A 12,500-nucleotide genomic window follows, 5' to 3' on the forward strand; every position below is an offset into this window, starting at 1 on the left:
AGCGTGTTGAGCGTGTTGAGAGCGTGTTGAGGGCGTGTTGAGAGGCGGTATTTCCCCCTTCCGTTAACGTTTCTGCTTACCGGTGGCCAGGGTGGTACGTTGCCGCGGTGATGCCGTGGGAGTAGTGGGTGGAGAAATTGAAGCTGTGGTTCTCCTGGTAGCTCTGATTGGTCCCCACGCTGAGAGGGGGAGGGGCCGCCGGGCGCCATCAGTGAATGTGAACACGACACAGAGGGACGGCAATTAAGACTGTTCATTCATGTAAGATGGCTAATTCACTGACGCTCGCAATATGATCTGTCAATTGTAGTCGTTATGGATTAACGTTAATCTATTATTTAGAGAATAATCAGAGTGGAAGGAAATCCCTTAATTTATTAAAACAATGTCCAAGCATCAACTTTGCTCAAACTCTTAAATGCATACTGGGTTCAAGCTGAATTAAAGCTGCTTCAAGTGTGTGCATAAATTAACATACGCTCGTACATGTAACCACACACAATTTACATAAGCACCCCCAACACACACACACACACAAACACACACAGCCCTGAACTGTCCTAAACAGTCTACAGATGATATTCTCTCTCAAAGTGAAAGTGGTCTCACAGGGTGGGAATGCCAGCATGAGAGAGGAGAGACTAGAGGATGATGTATTTTAAAAACAGAGTGATAATGTGTCTTCAAACGGCTGCCTGATCTAAATGATCCTGTTAGAGCAGCGGCTCTCGGCATCTCCCTGTTCTGACAATGTGAAGATAAATCAGGCTTCTCCAATCTGCAGCAGGCAGGCAGGCAGGCAGGCAGGCAGACAGGCGCGCACGCACGCACGCACGCACACACACACACACACACACACACACACACACACACACAGACACACACGCGCGCGGCGGGTAGGCGTACCTGACCAGGTAGCTCTTGAGCCCGCCTCCGTAGGTGATGATGAGCAGCTCGGCGGACCACTGAGCGCTGGCCGTGTACTCCAGGAACACCAGGCCCGCTAACGCCACGCTGCAGTCCCCCGGGAACCCCCCCACCTACACACACCAGAGACAGGCTGGTCAACCCCCCACCTACACACCAGGAGACAGGCTGGTCAACCCCCCACCTACACACACCAGGAGACAGGCTGGTCAATCCCCCACCTACACACACCAGGAGACAGGCTGGTCAATCCCACACCTACACACACCAGGACACAGGCTGGTCAACCCCCCACCTACACACACCAGGAGACAGGCTGGTCAACCCCCCACCTACACACACCAGGAGACAGGCTGGTCAACCCCCCACCTACACACACCAGGAGACAGGCTGGTCAATCCCCCACCTACACACACCAGGACACAGGCTGGTCAACCCCCCACCTACACACACCAGGAGACAGGCTGGTCAACCCCCCACCTACACACACCAGGAGACACACACCAGGAGACAGGCTTAACCCCCCACCTACACACACCAGGAGACAGGCAGGGGATGAACACGCTGGTAAACTCGCTGGTAAACAAGCTGGTAAACACGATGGTAAACACGCTGGGAAACACGCTGGGAAACACGATGGTAAACAAACTGGTAAACACAATGGTAAACAAGCTGGTAAACAAGCTAGTAAACACGCTGGTAAACACGCTGGTAAACACGATGGTAAACAAGCTGGTAAACACACTGGTAAACACACTGGTAAACAAACTGGTAAACACGATGGTAAATAAGCTGGTAAACACGCTGGTAAACAATCTGGTAAACACGACGGTAAACACGACGGTAAACACGATGGTAAACACAATGGTAAACACGCCACAGACAAGATTTCTTATTTCTCTCATCCTTCTGTTCATCAGCTTTGCTCATCCTATTTTGTTTGCTACTTTTATGTCACCCTCCCATTATGATCAGTTCCTCTAAAACAGACCTGTCAAAGGGCAGTCTCTAAAGTAGAGGTGAGGAGAGGAGATGAGGGGTGTGGACAGGTGAGGAGAGGAGATGAGGGGTGTGGACAGGTGAGGAGAGGAGCTGAGGGGTGTGGACAGGTGAGAAGAGGAGGGGTGTGGACAGGTGAGGAGAGGAGATGAGGGGTGTGGACAGGTGAGGAGAGGAGATGAGGGGTGTGGACAGGTGAGGAGATGAGGGGTGTGGACAGGTGAGGAGAGGAGGGGTGTGGACAGGTGAGGAGAGGAGATGAGGGGTGTGGACAGGTGAGGAGAGGAGATGAGGGGTGTGGACAGGTGAGGAGAGGAGGGGTGTGGACAGGTGAGGAGAAACAAGAGAGAGAAAGAAGGATGGAAGTGAGAAAGAGATAAATTGTATATGTAAAGATTTACACTGACAACAACAAAAGGGATATGAGGTGTGTGTGTCTGTGTGTGTGTGTGTGTGTGTGTGTGTGTGTGTGTGTGTGTGTGTGTGTGTGTGTGGTGAAGATCTGGTGTGGCGCTGGGTGATTCTGACAGAGAGCAGAGAGTGACTGTGCTGATCGCCTCTGACAGAGAGACGCAGATGGAGAGAGGAGGAGGAGAGGAGTGACAGAGAGGAAATGAGGGAGTAGGAGGAGGAGGAGAGGAGGGGACAGAGAGAGAGAGAGAGAGAGAGAGAGAGAGAGAGAGAGACAGAGACAGAGACAAAGAGAGAGAGAGAGACAGAGAGAGAGACAGACAGAGAGAGAGACAGACAGAGAGACAGAGAGAGACAGACAGAGAGAGAGACAGAGACAGAGAGAGACAGACAGAGAGAGAGACAGAGAGAGAGAGAGAAAGAGACAGAGAGAGACAGAGAGAGAGAAAGAGACAGACAGAGAGAGAGACAGGCGGCGGTATAGCTCAGTTGGTAGAGCGGGTCGTTCAGTGATCGGTCGGTGGTTCGAATCCCGGCTCCTCCTGACTACCTGTCGAAGTGTCCTTGGGCAAGACACTGAACCCCAAATTGCTCCCAATGAGCAGGCAAGCGCCTTGCATGGCAGCTGCCGCCATTGGTGTGTGAATGGCGCTCCGCGCCAGTGTAACAACTGGATGGGGAGCGCGTTACAAATGCAGTACCTATACCTATACCTATACAGAGACAGAGAGAGACAGACAGAGAGAAAGAGACAGACAGAGAGAGAAAGAGACAGAGAGAGACAGAGAGAGGGAAAGACAGAGACAGAGAGAGAGACAGAGATGAGAAGAACATGGGGGGAGTTAGGTGTGGAGGAAAACACAGGGCATAATGGCCGGGTAATGTGCTCCATGCTTGGGCAGTGAAACGGGACCGGACCCCCCCTCTGGAGCCCAGGGTCTGGACCGGGTCAGTGAGCGCAGGGTCTGGACCGGGTCAGTGCTGGCTCACCAGGCCCGCTGTCTGTCTCTCATCCGTAGCCAGTACAACGTCTAGGTTCGCCTTATACCAAAACACTCTGAAACAAATGCCCTGTCTTGTGGACTGGTGGTGTGGTCAAAGGCAGTGCAGGTAGTTCAGAGGGACATAGTTCACTAGAATAGCAGGAAGTACAAACCCAGGCTAGTGAACAGGAAACAAACCCAGGCTAGTGAACAGGAAACAAACCCAGGCTAGTGAACAGGAAACGATGGGAAGTTACCATGGGAATGACGAAGAGCTCGCTGCCCATCAGGTCGAAGACGCGGACGCTGCCAACGCTGTCGGCATATGCCAGGAGAGTGCAGTCATGACTCCACGCCACCCTGCGCCACTGAGGACTGGGGTCTCTGGGCACTGGACCAATGAGAGAGAGAGAGAGAGAGAGAAAGAGAGAGAGAGGTGAGGAGGGAAGATAGAAGATAGGAGAACTATTGTGAATAATCCATGTTGGCACACACTTATGCTTTGATGATGACAGATGAAGAGGACAAAAACCACTTAAGCTAAAACCATGAATCAAAAAAGTGTGTGTGTGTGAGACTCAGAATCTAATTAATCTATAGATGAAAGCCATGGGGGTATGATACAGCACAACAGATGTCACACACACGCACGCGCGCGCACACACACACACAGTAGTATTGGACATAATTCAAGAATTATGAATCTAACTTCTGGAGTGAAGATTGTGCTCGTAGGCAGGGTTGGGGAGTAACGGATTACATGTAACGCCGTTACGTAATCAGATTACAAAAAAACAGTAACTGTGATCCGTTACAGTACAATTTTAAATATGTAATCTAGATTACAGTTACATTTGCATAGTAACGGGATTTAGAGGCGTGATTACAATCACCCCTCGCCTCCTCATCAGTTTTACAAAATAGCTTAAAAAAAAAAAAAAGAAGTAGACTAGTAATACCAATTGCGCGCAGCACGCCAACAAGATTCCCACTGATGTGCTCGTTGGACCACAGCTGCCAGACAGAGAGCGAGCAGCACGGGCATCATGGCAGAAATACCGCAATGTGCATTAAAATCCTGGATTTTATTTTATTTTATTTACCTGTCACAGAACCACAACAATATTACAGCACAGTGTAAACTATGCCTCCCAGCCACCTGCCTCGGCGGCCAAGGACTCAATGTCCAACCTGAAAAAACATTTGCCGGTAAGTTAACGTTAGCTAATGTCAAACGCTAGGGTAGCTAACGTTAACCTTACTTCCACTGACAGCTAAATTAGCTAGCAGTAGACTTCTACAGTATAGCACTAATGTTCAACCAGAAAACCAGACCCAAGCGCCCATTCAGATTATTTTCACTCAATAGTGCTTGTCGGTGTTATGGTGCGTTCGTTTGTGGTCGGAGGTGGCAAGTCGCAAGTGGCAAAATACCTACCTCCGACCTGTGTGCATTCGAGCTATAGCGAATGATACGATGATGATATATGATATTGACACCAGCCGGCAACTGGAGGCTGAGAAACATATCCGAATTTGCGACGAGGAAGTGCGAGTTCATGCAGCGTTTTATTTAATCATTCCTAGTAGCAAGTCGCAATTTGCCACCTCCCAGTTATAAACGAACGCACCATTATTCAAGAGCTATAACTAACTGCCTGGGAAAACTGGTCAGTGGGTGCTTTATCCATAATATATAAGGCTGTGTGTCCACTGGCAAGCTGTATAGCTGAATAGCGCCAATCACAGCTGCTTAGAATGCATAAGAGCTGGAGTTTAGAGCTGGCTCCGACGTTTACACCCAACGTTAGCTACATTAGCAACGAGTGTCGTGTTTTGCAGACTGCAATTAACTAGCCAAGGCAAGATGACACGCACCCTAACCTCTTGGCATTAACACTTGCTCTAACTGGGCGGGCGCTGGGCAACTGCTGTTTAGCTATGTTATCAGCTCTAGAACACAGAAAAATAATAAATAATGTAGGATTTCTGGTGAAATACACAGTACATTTTATATCTGGTGAAATACACAGTACATTGTATTTAAAGTAATCCAAAAGTAACTGAAAGTAATCCCTTACTTTTCTTTTAAATTGTGGTAATCGGATTACGTTACTGACTACAATTTTTCACAAGTAACTTGTAACTGTAAGGGATTACTTTTTAAAAGTAACCTTCCCAACCCTGCTCGTAGGGTAAGGGTTTGTATGCATGTGTGTCATGTATGTAACCTGCCTGTCTTAATTAGGGGCCAGGCAGCGTAGCTGCCGGAACCCTATTGTATTTGCCTATATTATTATTATTATTATTCTCCATCTTCCACTGAAGTCTGACTTCCCGTGGACAAAAAATCACCAAACTTTGCACATAGCTCCAGTACTATACCCAAAGTCCTCAATCTGCATTGTAGGTCAATAAAGCTGAAGGTGGCGCTACAGCAAGAGTCTAAAGTTTAAAACTTTAAAAAATCATAAATCAGCCATAGGTGCTATCACTGTAAAACTACCATGTCAATGTAGTCCCAAGTGAGACAAAACTTTCATACTCTCTGACCTTGCAGGAATTTTGAAGTCCATCACTCTGATTTTTTCATAAACTGTAAAACCTATCAAACCTATATCCTCCCACATTTTTTGTTCAATTGACACAAAAATTGATATACTGTATCTTCAGACTGTCCTTACCAAACGATCCTCACAGATTTTTGAAATATGAAAAATTGAGCCCACAGCACATCAAAAGGTTTTACTGTTAACAGTTCTGTATACAGTTCCTATTAATTCTCGCCAAATCAATGTCTGATCATCCTCATAAAAAGTGACAACATTGGCCACATATCCAATATGTAGTGTGATTTCTTTCAGAATTCTATCTCAAAAATTAAATTTTTAAAAAATATGTTTAATTCTGTCCTCTGAAACGAGTCGACTTCATACAGAGAAAACTACATTACCCACAATCCAACGCAAGCTCCACGAATCAGAGACATCGCTGTTGGCAACCCTACCCAACCCCCGCTGAGGATTACAATGACTAAATCGATTGATTGGCAACTGACTGAGTACACAGCTGCTGAAGTTTATGTTCAATTATGAAGAAAAGCAAACAAAACCTGTAAAAATTAATAAACATATCTCATTCCGCATTTTTCAATCAAAATCGAGCTGACAATGCATCAAAATGTTTTACAAATGTTTTACGATACGATACGAACGTACAAAATGAACATTGGAATGTCAACGTTCTTGTTGTCTTCCTATTCTCTCGCTTATTGCTCCTAAACTTGTCGAAAATTGCCTGGCCCCGCCTCATCGCTGCGTAGCAGCTTTAATGCTCGTCTTACTACTCCCGCTCTGTGTTGTGCTTGATATGTGTGCTGCAAGTAGTGCATATGTCTTTATGTTTGGATGTCTGCTGTTGTCTTTCTATGCTGCCTGTCTGTACTGTTGTGGTTGTATTCTGTGTGTCTGTACTGTTGTGGTTGTGTGCTGTGTGTCTGTGCTGTTGTGGTTGTGTGCTGTGTCTGTACTGTTGTGGTTGTGTGCTGTGTGTCTGTACTGTTGTGGTTGTGTGCTGTGTGTCTATGCTGTTGTGGTTGTATGCTGTGTGTCTGTACTGTTGTGGTTGTGTGCTGTGTGTCTGTACTGTTGTGGTTGTATGCTGTCTGTCTGTACTGTTGTGGTTGTGTGCTGTGTGTCTGTGCTGTTGTGGTTGTGTGCTGTGTGTCTGTGCTGTTGTGGTTGTGTGCTGTGTGTCTGTGCTGTTGTGGTTGTGTGCTGTGTCTGTACTGTTGTGTTAGTGTGCTGTCTGTCTGTACTGTTGTGGTTGTGTGCTGTGTGTCTGTGCTGTTGTGGTTGTGTGCTGTGTGTCTGTGCTGTTGTGGTTGTGTGCTGTGTCTGTACTGTTGTGGTTGTGTGCTGTATGTCTGTGCTGTTGTGGTTGTGTGCTGTGTCTGTACTGTTGTGGTTGTGTGCTGTGTGTCTGTACTGTTGTGGTTGTATGCTGTGTCTGTGCTGTTGTGGTTGTGCTCCGTTGTCCTTTAACTTGATTTCTCTTTCTCAGCCCCCTTTCCCCCCTCCCTCAAGAAGCTTGTGCTTTTTGCCAGGCCATCACTGTAAATAAGAATTTGTTCTTAAAGGATTAACATGGTAATTTTCACTTTTTTTGAGTTTGAACGTGCTATTTGCACAATAGGACATTGAAGAAACACAATAAAAACATTAAATATATCCGTTTTGTCGTTTTTGAGAAACTGGAAGCGTAACATTTTCAGTCCAATTTGACTCGGGGTAAAAATACTCCGAATTCGTGACGTTTTACCCTTTGTTGACGTCACCCTAAAGTTTGAAAATCCCGCCTCCACTCCCCTGCACCGCCTCCAACAGAAATCTGTCTGCCTCCCGCACCTGCTGTCTTTGCGCCTTCACCATCTATCCAACATGGTAAGGCAGCTCTGAACCCTTTCTCATCTTGAGAATAATTGAATAGTTGCAGTCTCTTAATTTTATATAATTTGTACGTTTTATAGGCCTAATTGTATTTGTGGTTGTCATACATATTGGGAAGTTTTCACCATGATCTCCGTGTCCGAGTAGCCAACCTAGCTAATGTTAGATAAACGAACCATAACGTTAGCTGTAATTGGCAACAGTTTTTAAAAAGCTGTCTGATCCAGCTAGCTATTTGTCTTTATCCAGCATGTTGACGTTAGCTAGCCTAATGTTTGGAATGTCAGCTAGCTGTGTTAATTATCCTAGCATGCTAACGTTAGCTCTCAATGCATTTGCTTTTGGTAACGTTAGCCCTCCAGTGCAATGGCAGAAACACAGTGCACATACTGTACTCTTCCCTGGCATAAAATCTACTTGCACCAGGTGCAAACTGTGCTGTAAGGTTTCCGAAGCGATAGCCTACCATAACTGTTGTGAGCGTGCTTTGTTGTATAGGCCAATAGTTATCCAAGTCAAAGTTGGATATAAGTCAGTTTGTCTCCACAAGAATCTCCCGATTATCTCTCGCTCAAACTTAATTCGATATAATGTAGACTTACTGATAAATAGCCTATTGTTGTAATTTATGCTGTTTTGCATATGCAAAATAACGATGCTATTACTAATCGCTTTTATAATTTGCCCCCTTTTCTTGTAGCCAGATCACTACATTTCCAATACTGGGACTCGGGAGGTCCAGGTCCCGCGCTTCAGGGCTCTGGGGGTGTGCAGGTCCTGGAGGACAGGTTGCAGCCAATGTCACCTAATGATATTATAAATGTTACAACACCGCCCTATTTTATGAGAAAGTAGCCTATGTCTTAATTTAATGTCATGTTGTATGCGCAACAATTACCTCGGAAAATAAAGACGTAGTCCTACCCGTGCGGGTTTTTGTCATTTATTTATTCTCACATTGAGATCTTAACTTGATCAAACACACCTGCTGTGTACTGAATCGTTTGTCCTAAGGTCTTGTATTGCAGCGTTGTGATGCGCATATAGAGGCTACTGTGCTAAAATTATGACTACATTTCAGGGTGGGTGGAGGTGAAGATATTAAGTCAAGTTATGTTCCTTTCATAATTTACAACTCCAAATAATTGTAATTCTGCAAAACATTCTGAAAGTTGTGTAAGGCTTATCATCACTGTGGCATCTGCTCCACATAATGTTGATCATCCCAGCACCTCGATCCGACCCAACTTCAGGAAGCATTGCGCATTTTGGGATTAAACAGCTCCAGTAGCGATATTCTATTATAACCAGAGGGCATTACAATAACATTCAAAACGAGATCTATTGACTGCATGACCTGTTAGTCTCCAGTCTCCGGAGTAGGCTTTACCCCTTGACCGCTGCACTCACGGAGTCTTGGAGCACGGCCCTCTGTCTCCAAACTCATCGATTATGTTGAATCGCTGCGCTACGCATGCAGTCTGCCACATATTAGTAGGATCAGTAGGCTAGCCTATATGTAGGCTACATCCCCAGCCCCTTTCTGCAAAATGTATTGTGTTGCCTTTGTATGTGAAATGAGCTATAATGATTTAATTGATCTGACCAATAATCAGTTATTGCAGTGGTATTCCGCTCGATTCCTTTATATCACCACAACTGACAGATGTTGAACCCAGAACAGTAACGTTTCAGTGTTCAACTGGCTTTGTTGGACACCTACTAAGATAAATAACGTTAGACTGGTGAACAATGCGGATGTTATGTCGGTTTCACAGCGCAAATGATCTGTCTTCTGGCAAGACCCACAATTGCAATTATTTGACTAAATGGGTACTGTTCGTAGCTGGCTGAAAGCTATCACGTTAGTCTAATAGCCCAAGGCTTGCGTGGCCGGCTGCAGGGTGCTTTTTCCTCTGTGTCGTGGGGGAGACGTGTCGTCGTTATACTTTTATCGTACTTTTCCCAAATAGGCCTAATGCAAATTCGAGGATACGGCCTGTTAGGTAGCGTGTATCTTTATAATGTTTGGGGGTTAATATAATATTAAGGACTTTGTAAATGCCCCTGGTTAGCAGCTAGAAAAATGGCTATTGATCTGGCTGTTGTGCGATCTAGCTCGTGTTGTCTAGCTCGGAGCGGTGGTAGCTATGGTAACGGGGCACACGTCTGTCAATCATAATGATTCCAGTTGGTCATTTGCTCAGAGAACTGTCAATCAGTTGTAATGAATCACGCCCAGTTTTGAGTGAGTGAACTTTTTGAGTGGCAGATTCAGACCTATAAAAACATATTTTAAAATAATTTTTATGGATGAATTCTGAAATAGTTAAACACATTTGTTTTGTTGTTGCCTAAAGATATCTGGAAAGTGTTATATTGAATTACCATGTTAATCCTTTAATGATTTGCCTGGTTAAATAAAGGTTAAATATTATTATTTATTTATTTTTTAAATACAAATGTTTTGAAGCCGCCCATGGCCCTGGTCCTCTCTCTCTCAAGTCTCTCAACTTTCTCTCCGTAACCAAGGATCCAAGCTTGTGCCTGATTGATGAAAATCAATCTGTATCTGTGGAATTGCTGAACCACCACCTGCGAGCTAAGATCTCTGTTTAGTCGACAGCAGGGTCTTAGGAATTTCCACAAACTGTTCAAACGATCCACCTCTGGCGATACATTTGCTACTTTTAAACTCTAAACCATTCCAGTTGCTGTACATCGAGCAGTGCTGAAATTGAACTCTCTGTGAATATCAAAGTTCGCCAACAGTCGACCATCCCTGTTTCAACGAGAGCGCAAACGCGCTGCACCCTGCATCAAACTGAGCGACCGACCATCAGTCATGTGCCTCTTCCCTTCTTCGAGCCAGACAACGCCTCTGGATGCATCTCTTTTCAACACTGTACCCGTAAGGTTGCCATCCAGCGTTCTACTGTGTGTGGTGTGATGCCAAGCGTTGTTTAAGCTTAGAGGATTTAGGATAGGCTGTGATAATCTATGACATCATTCATTTCCTTTCTGCTGTGTTTTCATATTGCCACGTGTTTTCCATCTATTATTGAATTGTGTTTTCATGTTATTTTGATAATTGATTAGTATAACTTCAATAAATATTATTATCCTTTGATCACATCCTAGCGTCATCACAATGATCTTTAGGTCACTTGATTGAGTCAAGACCTCCTCCTTCAGACTGAGATTGATAAATTAGACTATTGATAAAGGTTATCTTGTTTCCCTGTACAGAACAGGGTGGCATCCCATATAGAGTACGAGTTGATTTAATGCATTAAATCCATTTTCCTTTATAGTTGTGATAACCGCGGTATAATCATAAATTATGCCTAGTCACTCATATTTCCATAGTTCTAACTCTTAGACTGCTACAACAACTCTCTTTACAATATTTACAAACCCAAAAAGGGCTTTTTATATTGGAGAGGGAGAAAGGAAGGAAAGAGAGGGGGATGTTTAGCCCTGTTTTAAGTTTACTTCTGATCATATACAATGGTTCAGATCAAAACGTTGACAAAACTAGCACTTTTGAGAAAGTCTGATAATTGCTCTACCACCGTTTTGGTCATACAATGGATGTGAGTGGGCACCTTGAAAAATCATTCAAAAACATGTTAAACTCTCGATTTCAAAGACAAGAAGCTCACCGAGGGGGTAATTGGTGTCCGTTGGTGTTCTGACATCAAATTCGCTGCAAAGTATGAATCCTGTATGGTTTTACCTGTATGTTAAACTCTCAATTTCAAAGACAAGAAACTCACCGAGGTGTTAGTTGGCGTTCTGAGATATAATTCGCCATAAAGTAAGATTCTAATTCATCTGGAAAGGCTTTTTAAAATATTTAGCATAGAACTATTTAGTCGCAGCACATACATGTGTAAACTTCCGCAAACTAGGTAGCCTAGCAACATAAACAATAGCTACCGTAAGTAGTTCCGCTTCCCTATTGGCCTGAATCCCCTCTGCGGATTGATCTACACATCTACAACTGTCGAGTCAATACAAGTCAATGGATTTCATAAAATGATCAATAAAACCATACAGGATTCATACTTTGCAGCGAATTTGATGTCAGAACACCAACGGACACCAATTACCCCCTCGGTGAGCTTCTTGTCTTTGAAATCGAGAGTTTAACATGTTTTTGAATGATTTTTCATTCATCCATTGTATGACCTAAACAGTGGTAGAGTAATTATCAGACTTTCTCAAAAGTGCTAGTTTTGTCAACGTTTTGATTGAACCATTGTATATGATCATAAGTAACCTTAAAACAGGGCTAAACATGCATTTTCCCTTTACTACTCCTTTAACCAGGGCGTTCTCTACTGACTTAACCAGGGCATTCTCCACTGACTTAACCAGGGCTGAGTTTCCCAGAGGCATCGTAGCGCTACGTTCATCGTAGCGCTATGATGAACGCCATAGCTTGATGCCTCTGGGAAACTCAGCCCAGGGCATTCTCTACCGACTTAACCAGGGCATTCTCTACCGCCTTAAACAGGGCATTCTCTACCGACTTAACCAGGCCATTCTCTACTGACTTAACCAGGCCGTTCTCTAATGACTTAATTAGGGCATTCTCTAATGACTTAACCAGGGCATTCTCTAATGACTTAACCAGGGCATTCTCTACTGACTTAACCAGTGCATTCTCTAATGACTTAACCAGGGTGTTCTCTAATGACTTAACCAGGGAATTCTCTAATGACTT

The 12,500-nt window shown here is 44.5% G+C and overlaps 1 protein-coding gene across 3 annotated transcripts in view; it reads right to left on the minus strand.

Moving 5' to 3' along the window:
• The window catches only part of nbas (NBAS subunit of NRZ tethering complex), a gene marked incomplete at its 5' end in the record, with an annotated part of 391,676 nt that overhangs the window by 371,834 nt on the left and 7,342 nt on the right, over positions 1–12,500 (minus strand). For all 3 annotated transcript variants that reach the window (XR_014630909.1, XR_014630910.1, XM_084453787.1), the window contains 3 exons: positions 81–179; positions 907–1,040; positions 3,578–3,711. Coding sequence is in view for 1 of the 3 variants with exons in the window: in XM_084453787.1 (XP_084309913.1) it covers positions 81–179; positions 907–1,040; positions 3,578–3,711 (367 nt within the window). The remainder of the gene's footprint in view (positions 1–80; positions 180–906; positions 1,041–3,577; positions 3,712–12,500) is intronic.

The sequence above is a fragment of the Borostomias antarcticus genome, assembly GCF_949987555.1.
Source record: "Borostomias antarcticus genome assembly, chromosome: 19".
Classification (NCBI taxonomy): Eukaryota; Metazoa; Chordata; class Actinopteri; order Stomiiformes; family Stomiidae; genus Borostomias; species Borostomias antarcticus.